Source organism: Onychomys torridus, chromosome 6 (genome assembly GCF_903995425.1).
Source record: "Onychomys torridus chromosome 6, mOncTor1.1, whole genome shotgun sequence".
NCBI lineage: Eukaryota > Metazoa > Chordata > Mammalia > Rodentia > Cricetidae > Onychomys > Onychomys torridus.
Window position 1 is genome coordinate 93,140,310 of NC_050448.1, and position 17,155 is coordinate 93,157,464.

Sequence of the window (17,155 nt, forward strand, 5' to 3'; positions counted from 1 at the left end):
CTGATACCCAAACAACACAAAGATGCAACAAAGAAAGAGAATTACAGACAGATTTCCTTCATGAACATTGATGCAAAAATACTCAATAAAACACTTCCAAACTGAATTCTTTCAGTTTGTTTTTATGGTGGATTACATTGACAGATTTTTGTTTGTTGAACCATCCCTGCATCTCTGGGGTGAAGCCTACTTGATCACAGTGGATGATCTCTTTGATGTGCTCTTGAATTCAGTTTGGGAGTGTTTTATTGAGTATTTTTGCATCAATGTTCATGAAGGAAATCTTTGGATTCACTTGGTGTCTGTTGTTATGTATCCCTTTTCATTTCTGAATTTGTTAATTTGGATTTTCTCTCTGCTTTTTAATCAGTTTGGATAATGGTTTGTCTTGTTGATTTTTCCCAGAGAATCAAATCTTTTGTTTCATTGATTCTTTGTATTGTTCTCGTTTCTGTTTTATTGGTTTCAGACCTCAGTTGATTATTTCCTGCTGTCTACTTCTCTTGGGTGTGTTTACTTCTTTTTGTTCTAGAGTTTTCAGGTATGTTGCTAAGTTGCTAGTACGAGATCTCTAATTTCTTTATGTAAGCACTTAGTGAACTTTCCTCTTTAACACTGCTTTCATTGTGTTCCATAAGTTTGGGTGTGTTGTCCATTCATTTTCATTAAATTCCAGGAAGTCTTTAATTTCTTCATTTCTGCCTTGACCCAGTAGTCTTTCAGTAGAGAGTTGCTCTGTTTCCATGTTGTTGAAATCCAGCTTTAATTGTGGTAGTCTGATAGGATGTAAGGTTTTTTTTTTTTTTTTTTTTTTTTTTTTTTTTTTTTTTTTTTTTCTACTGTCTGTTGAGACTTGCTTTGTGATAGAATATGTAGTAAATTTTGGTCAAAGTTCAAAGTGAGGTACTGAGAAAAAGGTATATTCTTTTGTGTTTGGGTGAAATGTTCTATAGATATCTGTTAGGTCCATTTGGTTCAAAATGTCTGATAGCCCCATTGTTTCTCTGTTTTGTGAGAATGGAGTATTGATGCCTCCCACTATTAGTTTGTGAGGGTGATTTAAGCTTTAGTAATTTTTTTTTTTTTTATAAATGTGGGTGTTCTTGCATTTGGGGCATGGATGTTAAGAAATGAAACATTGCTAGGTGGTGGTGGAGCATGCCTTTAAAGCTAGCACTGGGTAGGCAGAGCCAGGTGGATCTCTGTGAATTCAAGTCCAGCTTGGTCTACAGAGCAAGATCCAGGACAGGCTCCAAAGCTACACAGTAAAACCCTGTCTTGAATGCCCGCCCCCCAAAAAAAGAATTGAAACATCATCTTGTTGAATTTTTTTTTCTTTGATAAGTATGAAGTGTCCTTGCCTGTCTCTTTTGGTTAATTTGGTTTGAAGTCTATTTTGTTAGATGTTGGAACAGCTGTAACAGCTTGCTTCTTGTGTCCATTTTCTTGGAAAATCTTTTTCTCCCCTTTACTCTGAGGTAAAGTCTATCTCTGATGTTTTCTTGTTTGAAGCAGAAGAATGAATCCTGTTTTCACATCCCTTCTGTTAGCATGTGTCTTTTTATTAGAGAATTGAGTCCATTGATACTAAGAGATATTAATGACCAATGATTGCTACTGTTATTTTTTATTGTGGTAGTGTGGCTGTGTCTGTTTCCCTTCTTTTGTTTTTCTGGTGTGAGATTATTTATTTCCTATGTTTTCTTATTTCCTGTGTTTTCATGAATATATACATATATATGTATAGATTATAGAAAATCTGTTTTGAATTTTAGAGAAGAGTCAGATTTAAGCAAGGTACAGTCAGTTTTTCTTTTTTTTTCTTTTTTTATTATTTATTTATTTTTTCTTTATTATTATGTGTTTTAAATTTTATACATTAGCCATGGGCTCCCCTGTCCTCCCCCCTCACGCCCCCACCCCCACCTTCCTCCCCCAGCCCCTCCCCTCCATTCTCATGTCCTCCAGGATCAAGGCACCCCTGGGGATTCATTTAAACCTGGTGGATACAGTACAGGCAGGTCCTGTCACCTCCTTCCAGACTGAGCAAAGTGTCCCTGTGTAAGCCCAAGGTTCCAAACAGCCAGCTCATGCACTAAGGACAGATCCTGGTCCCACAGACTGGGTGCCTCCCAAACAGATCAAGCTATTCAATTGTCTCACTTATCCAGAGGGCCTGATCCAGCAGGGGGCTCCACAGCCTTTGGTTCATAATTCATGTGCTTCCATTCGTTTGGCTATTTGCCCCTGTGCTTTTTGCAATCTTGGATTCAACAATTCACGCTCTTGCAGACCCTCCTCTTTCTCGACAGTTGGACACCTGGAGCTCCACCTGGGGCCTGGCTGAGGATCTCTGCATCCACTTCCATCAGTTATTGGATGAGAGTTCCAAGATGACTGTTAGGGTGTTCTGTATATATGAAATATTATAGTCTACTTCTATTTCAAAAATCTGTCATTTTAATATTTTCATGGGTGTAGTTTACCTCCTTAGGTTGTAGCTTTCCTATAGGGCTGGATTTTTAGATAGATATTGTTTAAATTTATTTGTCATCTTGTTTTCTCCATCTGTGGTGATTGAAAGTTTTGCCGAGTCTGGGCTGGCATGTGTGGTCTCTTAGAGTCTGCAGGACGTCTTTCCAGGCCCTTCTGGTTTTTAGATTCTCCACTGAGAAGTCAGGTATAATTTTAATAGGTCTGCCATTTTATGTTACTTGGCCTTTTTCCTTTGCAGCCTTTAGTATTTTTTCCTTTTTTCTGTATGTTTAGTGTTTTGATTATTATGTGGTAAGGGGATGTTCTTTTCTGGTCCAATCTATTTAGTGTTCTGTAAGCTTCTTGTACCTTACAGGTGCATCCTCTTTTAGGTTAGGAAATTTTTCTTCTATGATTTTGTTAAAAATATTTTCTGTACCTTTGAGTTAAGATTCTTCTACTTCTTCTATTTCTATTATTCCTAGACATGGTCTTTTTATAGTGTTCCAGATTTCCTGGGTGTTCTGTGACAGGGATTTTTTTTAGATTTAACATTTTCTTGGACCTATGTATTTCTTCTATCGTTTTCTTCAACATCTGAGATTACTCTTCCATCTCTTGTAATCTGTTGGTGATGCATGCATCTGTAGCTCCTGTTTGCTTACTAGATTTTCCACTTACAGAATTCTCTCAGTTTTTGTTTTCTTTTTGCTTCTACTTCCATTTTCAGGTCTTGAACAGTTTTATTTCCTTCAAATGTTTGTTTTTCTTGGTTTTCTTTAAGAGATTTATTCATTTACTCCAATTGTTTGTGTTTTCTTGGCTTTTTTTGAGGGATTTATTCATTTCCTCTGTAAGGACCTCCATCATCTTCATAAAGTTGGTTTTAAGGTCATTTCTTGTGCTTCAGTTGTGTTGGAATATTCAGGGCTTGCTGCAGTAGGATAGCCAGGCTCTGGTGGTGACATACTGCCCTGGCTGTTGTTGATTGTACTTATGCTAGCATCAAGGCATCTGGGTCTGGGGTGATTTTGGGTCTCGGTACTGATTTATGAGCTCTTCTTTATTGGATAGGTGTTTTTTCCCCTTTAGTTTCTGTTTCCTCTTTGATCTTCTGGTCATTGCAGCCTGGATTTCTGAAAGTCATTCCAACAAGGAGTCTTTGTCCCCATGGGAGCTGGACTGCTGGCAGCTACTCTATCCACCCAAGTTAGAGGGTAGGAAATGGTGATAAGGAAGAGAGTAGAGATTGGGGACAGTGTGGGGAGGCAGCTAGAGAGTGGGGAAGGTCCGCAGGTGGCTGCCTATCTGGAGTTATGCCTGCTGTATGGTCTCTGGCCCAGCAGGGATTCTCTGTCTAAGTTCTCCTGTCTTGTGTGGTCCATTTTTCTAGCTGACATGGCATATGCTTAGTCTTCAAACTGACATGGCTTGCACCTGTTCTCCCCTTAGAATGTCTTAATTAACCTTAACAAGATAGAATAGAATCAAAACTAACAGGTACAAATTAGCAAGCAAATTTGCTTGGCTCCAGTCACCTTTTCACTCAAATTAACTGTAAAATTTATTTCACTTTCTTAATACTGGGTAGGTGCCCAGGCCATGGTGTGCATGTGGAGATCAGAAGATAACTTTGGGGAGTCACTTCTTTCTTTTCTTCTTTGCATGGGTTCTGGGGATCCACCTTGGGTAGCCACGTTTGTGTTGTACTTTATCTGCTGAGCTGTCCTGTTGAACCATCTTCATTAATGTTATATCTTATGCTTTGTCCATAGTATTAAATGGAACCCGAGTTCTCAGGTTAAGTCAAAAATTTCTGTTTGGCTTTTTATTAGTCTGAAAGAGCACTACATCTTTAACTTCCCCAAGTTTCCATGCTGTTGTATGTAAAATGAAGGAATTCTTGCTCTAACACCTCACTGAGGAAATGTATGGAAACTACTGCAACTCTACATTGATTAGTAGAACATAGTCAGGTCTTTGTAAGCAAGAACAAGGGAGTCAGACCAAAGCCTAGTCCTCAACACTAGTTCCCGCGCAAGCACCCAGTTTCTTCACTTGTAAAAAGGTATGGCGACATTCTGCTTCATATGTCCGATGAAGATTAAATAACACTTTTTAGTAAAGTGTAAATAGTAGAGTAATTGTTACAACTTCTTGATGATGTCTCAGAATGGAATCATCACAAGGTTGAATATCCATGAATAGATTTTTCCCTCATAAAGGTATTATATAGATACGTTTTCAAATCAGTATCTATACAAGCTCTTTCCAAAAATAGTTGCAAAAAATATATTTTATCATCATCTTTTATTACGACATTTTTCATGAATACTAACAGCACAAATTGGAGTTCATTGTGCCATTTTCATTCATACATATATGCATATTATATATATTGTATACATTGATTGTAGAAAATCTGTTTTGAATTTTAGAGAAGAGTCAGATTTAAACAAGGTACAGTCAGTTTTTCAAGAGTAAAAATTGCACACTAGAATAACTGAGAATTTCCTTAAGAACTTCTGTATATACCAAGTATTATAGTATATTTTTATTTTAAAAATTTGTCATTTTAATATTTCCTAAAATTGAGAGAAATATGATTAATGTCTGCTGACAAAAATGAAAATTAAAGTGTCTACTTAGCAATTGTGCTTTCATTTTACATTGAGATAGTTACTACCTTTTAAATAAAAATAACTTACATACTGGTGAAACTCTTAACACTCTTTAATCTTTATTTCTTTGCAAGATAATAGTTGGAGAAACCGCCGTGTTTTGCCTACAGTTAGCCACACGGGATTTTGAAAACCAGGAAAAGACTATTTTAACTGGAGACTGTTGCTATATAAACCCACTGGTACGTCGAACTGTCCGATTTCTTGGTATGTATCCATTGGCTTACTTTTATTCTTGTCTGTAAAGATAATTGTACATAAGACAACAACAACAACAAGGACATAATTTTCATGTTAAGAAGCAAAGACTGTAACCCCTGAATATTATTTTTTTAAGAAACTAAAATGTATGCAATTAAAATAAATGACTTGGTGTGTATATAAAGTTTCAGAATGAATGCATGGGGAGAATAGTAGTCCTAAGTAGGTCAATCAAGAATGATAAGTTGGCAAAAAAGGGAATATCATATTTAATAAGCTATACTCCTTGCACTAGTCCTGAGCTGGTTTTCAGGGAAACTAAGTTATGGTGATAGTTTTGTTAGGGAACAAGAGACACTAATACTTTAGCTTTCACCCTGTGAAGGTCAGCACTAAACAAAATGACAAATTGCTAAGTATCCTTGTAACGCAACAGAAATTTAGGCAAATCAATTTTATCAGACACGAAAGTTTAACGTAAACTATGGTTTCCTGGTTTGTTAGCTTGATGCAGGAGGAGAGGCTTGGACCTGCCTCAGCTGAATGTGCAGGCTCTGCTGGCTCCCCATGGGAAGCCTTGCCTCGGAGGAGATGGGAATGGGGGGTGTGTTGGGGAGAGGGCTTGGGGGCAGGCAGCAGAGGGAGGAGAGGGCAATCTGTGGTTGGTATGTAGAATGAATAGAGAATTTCTTAATAATAAAAAGAAATAAAATGACTACAGCTGTGCATATTAGAAAGTGTGTAAGATGAATTGTGATAAACATTGAAAGATCCATCAAGGAGCCTGCAGCTCTCACGTTATGGGGCTCAAGATGAAAGCTTTGGGCAGAGGAAGCAGCACACTATAGCTACTACACTGGAGCCAAAGGCATAAAAGAATCAGAACTGTATGCCTCCCTAACGACATAGGGTCTTCATTTGGAAGACTGAACTTTTCACTGTCATCAAGTCAGGTATCTCCAAAGCCCCCAAGTATCTTTGGAGGGAATATTATATAAAATATATAAAAATTATATGATAAATTTTATATAAAATGTTACAAAATATTTGTATATAATTTTTAATATATGTATATATATCTTAAAATTTTATTTTTCCTTTGTATTAGTAATGTGCCCTCCACTCATTTCTCTTTGAATGTGATCCATTTAATAACAAAATGAGTAACAAGCAATGACATCTGCAAAACTAATAGTACTTGAAATCAATACTTTCCTAAGTACTTTGGAGCAAAACTGGTTGGGTAATAGAGAAAAAACATTCTCTGCATTTGCATGCATGTTTGTAAAGACCATGTGCCACAATTTAAAGTGTGCCTATTTCACATCATGTTTCTTACTGATTCTATTCATTTTCTTTCATTTTGCTCCTTTATGGTGACCTGAAGTTTCAAATCTGTATAAGAAAACGAAAGCTTGTAACTGAAGCAGCACTGCACAGGGACTTTGTACTTTCGGTTGAATGAGTGGCTAGACTACGGGGTCCCACTTCAAAAATTATCTGTGCGGGGCTGGAGAGATGGCTCAGAGGTTAAGAGCACTGGCTGCTCTTCCAGAGGTCCTGAGTTCAATTCCCAGCACCCACATGGTGGCTCACAACCATCTGTAATGAGGTCTGGTTCCTTCTTCTGGCCTGCAGAACACTGTATACATAATAAATAAATCTTAAAAAAAAATCATCTGTGCCACCAACATACAGACATTTTAGTTCTAAGACAGAGTCAGGAACTTTTCAAGTATCAAGAGACATTTCTATATTCTTCCCAAATATTTCTATTTTAAACAAGGGGACTTATTACACTAGATAAAAAGAGCAGTTTAGTTAAGAAGTGAGTACATCTTAGCCTACATTTCAAGGGAGTACAGATGTAGCTGCCAGTGCTTAGCTTCGAGGTTTTTGCTCCCAGCTCTCTGCCTCTCCTGATTTTCTGCTTTTCACAGCCTGTCCTTGGTGTGATTCTTGGCACACTGCTAACAGTCAAGAAAGGAATTTCTGCTGTCTTCTTCTGGAACTTAAAATAGAAAAATCAATGTTTCTCTCACTTTGACATTTGGATAGTCAGAGTTTGTTATGTGTGGATTTTTGTGCATAAAGAAATCTTACATAATATTTTGAAAATTAAAAAAAAACACCTATGCATCTAATACTGGAAAAATATTTGATCCTTTACACCTTTCACAATGACTTCCCAATACAACAGCCAGTCATGATGGAAGTCTTAGAAAAATAAACAGTTCTAAAATATGTAACTAAGAAGAAGAACACCTAATTTTTATAATAACATTGTATGGCTTTTTAATAGGCCAATTCTTTGGGGGAAATTTTATTTTGCTGTAAGTTTAAAAGTCCCTGGAGATGGAGAAATGGCTCAGTAGTTAAAAGTACATCCTACTTCTGCAGTGACCTTGGATTTTATTCCCAATACCCACATTCAGTGGCTCTCAACCACTTGTAACTTCAGCTCCAGGGGATCTGACATCTGTGGGAACCTTCACAGATGTGGTGTACAAATATGCACTCAGGTGCCCACACATACATGACATATAAGACAAATAAGTCTTGAAAATAATAAAAATAAAATAAAAATCTTAGTGGATTTTTTTTTTTTTTTTACTTCAAGTTAGAAACCAGTAGATTTCTTCACATCAGAACTACATCTTTGAAGGTTACATTTTATGCACATCATTGTTATTAATGACAAAATTTGCTTTATCTATGTAGAAAAGTAAGTTTTGTTTATAAGCAAATCTTCCATAATATTTTAAAAATTAAAAGCACATCTGTACATCTAAGTAAGTACTGGAAATTCATTTGGCATTTTTCAGCGTTCGTGTAGGAAATGGCCACTGATAATGATTAGAAAGAACTTTTCATAATCAAGCAAATTCATAAGTTTAGTACAAAGGCACAAAAAAAGGCTGTGTACTTAGATTTGTACTCTCAGGTAACCATAGTAAAGAAATTTTAATGCTGTAAAGACAGTCAAGAATTAGAAGATTGATTATCTGCTTGTTTCTCAACCTGTTCCAAAACAGATAACTAGAAAGCAAATCTAAAAAACATGAAGTGGTACCACATGGTAGCTGCTCTATGCCTTTGAAAAAATGTGTTTCTAAAGGCAATGTAGAGATTTAATCCAAGAACATTCTGCTTAAGATTTCTCTATGATATTTAAATGTAAACTGATGACACTGGCGCCTCCAGCAGAGATGTTTTCCATCTGAATGGGCTTAGGATGCATAATCAAAGAGATGCAACTGCTTTGCTTTATGTTAGTGTGACAAAAAATGTCAAATATAGGAAAAAATAGAGATCGCTAACATTAGTAAAACACTATCAACTGCACCCTCTTAGGGATCTGTCTCTTCATTTAAAAACCTGCATCACCCAAACATAGTCTCAGAATATATTTTCTTCCTTTATCTTATGTCTCACAAACCTGCCATGCATGAAAATGTAGCCAGTGGTAGACAGCTCAATATGTTAAATAATTTAACACCCTTAACTACTCCAGAAAGCCAAAGAAGAAAACTGGGGAGAGGTAAAATGAAAGGAACTGAATACATGCATGTACGGAATGCGTTAGAGTTTCTAAAATATTTCCATATTGGATTGTTATAGAATACATTTTATTTTATTTTATTTTTTAAAGAAGAAGAAAGCTAACATTGTTTGTTTTCTTCCTTCCCCAGGAATTTATACGTTTGGACTGTTTGCTACAGATATCTTTGTAAATGCTGGGCAAGTGGTTACAGGCAACTTGGCTCCACACTTTCTGGCCTTGTGTAAGCCCAACTACACAGCCCTTGGGTGTCAACAGTACACACAGTTCATCAGTGGGGAGGAGGCGTGCACAGGCAACCCAGATCTCATCATGCGAGCAAGGAAAACCTTCCCATCCAAAGAAGCTGCCCTCAGCGTCTACGCTGCCATGTACCTGACAGTAAGTCATGACCAACAGTGAGTGGTCCTAGGGATGTCTTCTCCCTTTTCCAAGGGTGAAATTCTTTTCTGCACCATAATGAGAGTTGCATGTGGAAAGCTAGTATTTCCTTTTGACCATTCCATTTATTTCTAATAATTGCTGGATATATTGTGCATAATACTTAGCTGGCTCTCTTTGAGGTCATGTGGGTAGCTGATTACATAAAATAATTGCAATTGGAATTTCTGTTTGCAAATATATTTGCCTTCCTATTAAATAAGACTTAATGGAAACAAATTTGTTCTGTCACACTCCCCACAACATTCTAATAGTATAGTTTAGAGAACTGTCTGGGCTCCTGGCTGCCTACTCAAACTCTCAGATTGCCTGGTGCTGAGAGAGAAGGAACTCTTATTTTAGAAAGCTCTTTTGTTATTGGTAATTATCATAATGTCTCAATCAGTATTTTGATATTTCTTCATAGAACTAACCAAAAATATTAGAAATTATGGTTTCCTTTGATTCTTGAGTATTTGCCATCATTTTGGTGATAGGAGCTAGGATCTGAGTATAGGCATCCTAAGACCTTGAAGTGGGGATGAATCATCACAGCTGGTTGTGTTACTGACAGCAGGGATGGACCAAGGGGCAGCCTTGGCTGGTAGCTCTTAACCCCAATATTCATGTCACCAGTTATCTCAGCTTTACCAGGAGGTATGCAGCTATGGGGTTGAACTTCCAACTTGTTTTCTGTGGGCTTGTCCATCAACTGTGGTGAGAAGTGTAGAGGATGTAGATGTCTTTGGGGCTTCTTCTCAGTGGTTCCAAAATCGACTCCTTTCTGATTTCAACTTATCAAGAAAAAGGTTTGCAAAAAATAAAAACTAAAAATCTGGCCCAGCCTGAAACCAAATTCAATGATTTCTAGTGACTTAGAAAAACTCAGAATTATTTTTATACTCCAGAAGCTCTTTTTGATGATGGAAGGGTTTCTAATGCAATCATGCCAGGCTACCGCTGAAAGCAGAGAGTCTTGAGTGTTACCCAGTGATATGTCTGTCTAAGACCGGGTATAAAGATTACTTAGTAGAAGAAAAGTTTATGAGAAAAAATGTCCCAGTGTTCATAACCCTTCCCATGCAAGATAAATCCAGAGGTCAGAAGTACAGATTTTAAGAGTTTTAGACTGCTGTAGTTCACTTTTTAAGATAGGGTTGCTTCTTCTTGTGCAGATTGCTCTATCATTCACTATACAGTCTAAGCTGGTTGCAAATATTTGGCAATCAGCTCACCTTAGCATTTCGAATGTCTGAACTGAGACTTTCTAAAGCTTATAAACCATGATAATTGCATCCCTCACTGCCTGGTCTTTAAAAACCTTCCTATCAAGAAAATGTGTATAGCATTCTGGGAGTGAAGCTTTTCCTGTCATTTTGTCCCCACTTTCTGCTGACTGCTGTGAAGTGTTTGCTGTAGTTCCCTTCTTGCTTTCTCACTCTGCCCCCCGAAATCTGTATGTTCCTCAAATCCTTCAGTTTCTTTAGTCTATCAGCTTTGTGTGCTCCTATACATTGTAAGGCACCGCTCACCATTGAATGGAATGTGCTAACACACATATTCTTTCCTATTCACCAAGTTGCTTGACTACAGGCATCTCCTCAGCTAGAATATGCAGCACTCAGCTGTACAGGGAAGATTTTAAAGGAGTGAATCAGAAGGCGTAAGGCCGTTTTCATCTATGCCTTCATCTAAATCTGATGCTGACTTTTTGTATCTGTGTAGGGACTCTAAATATATCTGCACATGAGTATGTGATCAAACAAATGCTGAAAGAGAAATTGCACAGTGCTTTCTGCAGCCAGATACTGTACTCTCCTTTAGAACCAGTGCATGTTAGATTTTGCTGTGTATCCAGTCTTTGTCAATGGCGATGAATATGCAACTAGAATAAAATACTTAGCCTTTTCAGTATCCGGAATAGTCCTTCAAAGACATTGCTATGGGACAGCTCATTGGTCTCTTGTGTTCTAGAAGAATTTTCCCATTTTATCTTACTGCTATTCTGTTGACCACCTGCTCAGAAACTCAATGCTTTGTACACTTCACTGTTCTAGGAATAATAAAGACAAATACTGTATAGATAATAATTAATTATAATGACTTTAACATACATTTATTGAGCACTTACTGTGGTTTGGGCTTCACTTTTACTTATACTTAACTCATTTTTAATGTTAATAAATGTTAACATCTGTTCATTTTTATTTATATTTAATAATTCATTATGTGTAATAGTTTTTTGAAAGTATGTAACATTTTGTAGCTGTATATCCTCACTCTACCCATTTATAGTTGTAGATACTGAGAAAGTGATGTACTTTCTTCAGATCTATTGAACCAAATTTTAAATTTTGCTAGCTATTATGTGTTCATGCTTAGTCAAAACCCCCTTCCCTTCTACACTGTTTCACCATCCAGTACAGTTTAAAGCTGAGGGTACAGATGGTGATGAGATTAGACAGCAGCCCAATGCAAAGGAATCTTCTATCATTAAATGCTGTTCAGACTAAGAGTTAGGATCCCTGCTTGTAATTACATTGATGGGTACCTCTGTCTTTTCAACAATAGATTCTGTTCTGTGCTAACTGCTTTCTTCTCTTTCCTCACCACCTCTTTGTGTGTGAGAGAATGTGGGTGGCTGCTATGGCAACTCTGAATATAACTTCTGCTGCAAATACAGGATTTCCAGTCAGCTTTTACTGTTATATTTGAACTTATATACAAATGTATTTTGCCCCAGATTCGCTAGTGACACCTTGGGAAAAACTTCCTAATGGAAAGGCTGTGTGTTTCAAACTGATTCTGTCTCATGGAATGTTTGCTAGACTTTTGATAAGTGGGAATCTAGGGAAGCACTGCCCCCCAAACAGTATTCGTTATGGAAATGATCTCATGCTGGTGTGTAGAGATATGTTTATTTAGTGTTAGGTCATAAACATGTGAACTCATAAGAATAAAGGGATTCCAGTATGAAACATTTGAAAATGAACTGAGAAATATTTGTTTGGTACATCTCTGTGTGGCTTAGCATAAACCCAAAGAATTTGAACTCTCCCTAAGGATCTGACTTTAATTAAGGCTTTGGAGATAATTTGATTGCAGATTTTTTTTCTTCACTGAGAAGTTAAAGGGGAATAAATCCTATTTTCACCAATGCTATTAGTTTCCCTGGTTGAAGGGAAAATCTAAAAGTTATTTAACCCTCCACTCTCAAATTTCAAATACTGTGTTAAATCACATTAGAATAATATTTAGATTTAGCTTTTTTTTTTAATATACATTGGAGAATGAGTTTTCAAATTAAAAGGAAGGAAAAAAGTCTTTCCAAGTTGAAAATTAAAAAAAATCACATTGGAAATTTCAGTTAATCCCATAAAATTTTAAAATTCCAATTCTGACATTAATTTTTCTCACAATAAAAAATAAGAATACATGGGTTGGAAAGATGGTTCAGTGGTTAAGAGCACTGGCTGCTCTTGCAGAGGAACCATGTTTGGTTCTCAGCCCCCACGTGGTGGCTCACAACCATCTGTAACTCCTCCAGCTCCAGGGGATCCTGATGCCCTCTTCTGGCCTCTGTAGGCATGAGACATGCACATGGAGCACAGACATTAATGCAGGAATACACCTGAACACAGGAAATAGATTCTTAAGAACTTAAAAATGAGTAATTATAAGCCAGAGTCACTACATCTGTGGGCCTTGGTTTCCATTGTGTAGTGCCCCAGGTTGATCTACTCTAAAGCTACAAGTGAGTCAACATCTCTCTCCTGGGTTTGGTTCAGCTTACCAGTCAGTTGGGAGTTTGCCTCAGTTGGTACAGCTAAATTAACTGGGCTTCTCTCATTCTCAAGAGGTCTTTCTGTAGGCCAACTTGCCAGACTGTGTCTCAGAACAGCCTTCCAAAAGGTTGAAGCCCCAAGCTTTAAGGCATCCAGAGATTTACGCTCCTGATTCCCTCAGCATTCCATCTTGGTGTTCTATCTTAACTATCCAGGCAAATCACAGACAACCTGTAGATGGAAGAGTCAGCCAACTAGACTATAAAAGATGGGTATAATGCCATAGGAGGAATGTGTGGTCATTGCATAATTTACCAACCTTTTTCATGAACAGTGGAAGGAAGAATACAGCTTTTCCTCTGCTTTCAGTGTCTGTGGACAATTGTTGGCACGCTCCTTCCCTTACTTCCTGAACAGTCATATTTGTAGTGATCTCACAGGGTTCCATGCATACTAGCTACAAATCACATGATGCTGAGACAGGGTTAGAAGAACACACCCCATTTGTTTCGTAAGTTAGATCTGAAATCACGTTTAAATTGGAACATAAGATGCATTAAAAACACTCTCTGGGCTCCCATTCTGTCTTCTTTGTCTAGTGAGAGTCAGCTGCCATCACCAAGCTGTCCTCTAAACTTCCACACCTAAGAGTAACTTAATCTTAAAATGTCTAAGGTCCCCCCTGGGCTTCAGATTTCACAGGAGCAAATTTGATCAAGTATCTGCTCAGACATATACAAAAAAAATATTTCTTAGCACACAGTCAGTTCAACAGCTATCCCATGACTTTGATGACTGGTGCCACAACTGCCATTACTAGTCCACTGACACTTTTCTTGTCAGCTTTCAGCTAAGTGTTATTGTGTGTGTGAGAGAAGAGACAAAGGCCATCTGTGAAATACCCTCTGTGTTCCAATGCCTTGCTGTCAGGGACCCTTTCAGTCACAGTTTCCCTTTCCTCACTCTCTTCCTTGAACTCAGTGTTTTAAATTTTCCATCCAATGCATAATCTTTCATACTACCTTGGGCACAGGCATTAAGCAGTTATTCATAACAATAAAACATAATGATGCTGTTTTGAAATTGCACACATAAAATTACAAAAATAGGTGAGTGGGATGGTGATGAACTCTTAAGCAAATGATTAAAGACACATAAGTGTTGCATATTTTTTCCTGCATGTTTTTATTTTACCTGGCTTCTAGAAATAAGACCTATATTTGTATGTTCTGCCACTGACATGTGGGTTTTTAATTCTCTCTGGCCTTTCAGTCACATCCCAGAAGTCTCTGTATTGTCAACAGTGTATCAGAACCTCTGAGCAGTCTGAGCTCTCCAGTGCTGCCAGCTGACTTATTTCTGGCTGAAGAAAAGAGCATTGACATTTTAGTACATGTGGGCTTATTATTGGTGAATACAGTATTCACCACCCTTTTGTCAAATATTGAAAAGTATGTCATAGGCATTCATAGGTTGGGTTTTCTTAAGTGTTAACAGATTGATGTGGGACTGCAGCAAGCTGCACAGTCTCCCCTAGGAAAGGACGTCTTACCAGTCTCAAACAAGGCAAAGCAGTGAGGGTTGTACTGTCACTTTTGTGGGCACTGGGCACTATGCCTCCCTGGGATACTTTCACCCTATAAACCTTAAAAATTACACTTTATGACAGCATTACTATGAAAAAATACATTCTTTGTTTGTTTTCTTTTATTTTTTGACATAGAGTTTCTCTGTGTATCCCTGCCTAACCTGGAGCTCACTCTATAGACCAGGCTGTGTAGCTGAAAGTTTTCCTATGTCCCACCTGGCCTGGAGTTGCTCAGACTCAAATAAACACACAGAGGCTTATAGTAATTAAAACTGCTCGGTCATTAGCTCAGGCTTACTACTGACTAGCTCTTGCACTTTAACTCAGCCCATTTCTGTTAATCTATATGTTGCCATGAGTTCCATGTCTTTACCTGTGTGCATTACATGCTGCTCCTTGGATGGCACACTGGTGTCTCCTGACTCAGCCTCTCTCTTCTCAGAATTCTCCTTGTCTGCTTATTCCACTTATACTTCCTGCCTGGCTACTGGCCAATCGGTGTTTTATTAAACCAGTGTAAAAAAACATTATCCCACAGCAAGGCTGGAACAAGATTCCCAGAGATCCACTTGCCTCTGCCTCCTGAGTGCTGGGAATAAAGGTGTGCACCACCACTGCCCAGCTGGAAAAAAATGTTCTTTAAGTATTAAAAGTTTTATTGAATCTAAAAATCTTCAAGTTATTTCTTTTCTTTTTGTCTTTCTCTGTCTTTCTCTCTTCCTCTCCCTGTCTTTCTTTCTAGTTTTCAGAGAATTTAGAACATTTTCCTGGCTCTTTAGAAGCATCTTATATGGTAGGTATGGCTACGATACATAGAAGATAAGTCTGCCCTGACAATGGTATGTAATAAAGTGATAGTAGTAGTGCACCCAGCAATCTGTCTGGCAGTCATGGTGAGTGCCACATATTGTCCACTGTTGGCAGGCAGCAGTGTGGATGCCTCAGATATAAGACTCACTTTGGTCTTGAGGTTGGATGTGGTTTGGAAAGTTGAAAAGAAACATGGAGGAAGAGCAGTAAAATCAAAGGCAAAGACCAAGAAACAAAGACAATAGGGCCTTGTGGGGCCTGTGTATGTTGGTAGAATTATAAGATTTAAACAGTAGAGAGAGTAATAAACCAGAAAAGACTTGTAATGGAACTCCATGGCTCCAGTTAATGAGCAATATGTAGCTAGAAAATGACTTGGATGAGAAGTAGCACTTCACACAATTACCTTTGACCCAATTTCACACAGGCACACTGCATATTAGAAGGCACCAGGCATCTCTCTCTACATTGAGTTAAACTCCTGCTAAAGTTAAAAAAATGACAGAGAAGATGGTTACAGGATTTCAGACAATGAAGATTTGGATTCATCCAGCTTCCCAGATACTGAGCTCACTATTGCACACCAGACCAGGTTCAAAGAGTATGAAGTGAGCTCCTTGTTTCTAGGAGGTGAAAGAGCTAGGAACCTAATAAGCTGCCAAGAACTGAGCCATCACAGGCTGAGAGCAAAGCTGGAGCTGCTAGACATTCTTGAACACTCTTCCTAGAACCCAGGAACAGGAAGGGACAGGAAGTTAGGCCAGCGTTTGGAGAAGTACTCAGAGTGCACCTTGGTGTTTTTAAAGGACTAAATATTATTTATTAAGCGGTGCAATGTCATTATGCCGTCGCTGTTTACCATGCGAGAAAAGCCACGAGGTACAACAAAACCCACAATAAGACTTTATTAAGGGAAGAGAACAGAAGGGATGTGCTTAGGCCTAAGGGAATGATCGTGCAGGAAAAAAGGGCAGAGGGATAAGTGGGGCCCACTTTTATAGATTCTGCCTGCACATGCACACATGGGCTTACGTAGCTATGCCGCACATGGGCATAGATTACGTGATCATGCTGTGCACAAATTACATGATCATACAGGGCATGGATTAGCAGGACATAAGGCCTTGGGATGACTAAGCATATTGCCTGACTACTGGACAGTGCAAGCACATGTGCAGTCACATAGCTGGGAGACTGGCTAAGAGTTCTAGCACCAAACCCATCCAGCTCTCCTGATCGATTTCCAACTTCTGTCCCCCAATTACATTTACTGGAAAGCTCCTGTGGCTTTCTTCCGGGCACTTAAGGTATTGCCCAGCAAGAAATTCCCATCATGAAGGCCAATCTTCTGAGTTCCTCCTTGCAGCAAATGTATTTGCATGTAAGTGGATGTAAGTGGGTTAACATCCAGGGACAACTTACAGCACTTTAATTTCAGCCATCACACTGAACCAAAAATATAGTTCGAAGGAAGGTAATTTCTTGGTACTACTGCTCTTTTATTACTTTCAAAGATGTGTTCTTATGAAAACAGTCTAGTGTGAGCTATTTGTTTATGCTGTTTTAGGAAAATCTTGGAAGAGGAATGAAGGACTTCAAATAAAAAGTCGAAGTTCCTCTACAATAGTATAGC

The 17,155-nt window shown here is 38.1% G+C and overlaps 1 protein-coding gene across 2 annotated transcripts in view; it reads left to right on the forward strand.

The window, feature by feature from the left end:
• The window catches only part of Plppr5 (phospholipid phosphatase related 5), a 122,197-nt gene that overhangs the window by 56,465 nt on the left and 48,577 nt on the right, over positions 1-17,155 (forward strand). For both annotated transcript variants that reach the window (XM_036190935.1, XM_036190934.1), the window contains exons 2-3: positions 5,231-5,363; positions 9,050-9,300. In XM_036190935.1, the coding sequence (XP_036046828.1) occupies positions 5,231-5,363; positions 9,050-9,300 (384 nt within the window). The remainder of the gene's footprint in view (positions 1-5,230; positions 5,364-9,049; positions 9,301-17,155) is intronic.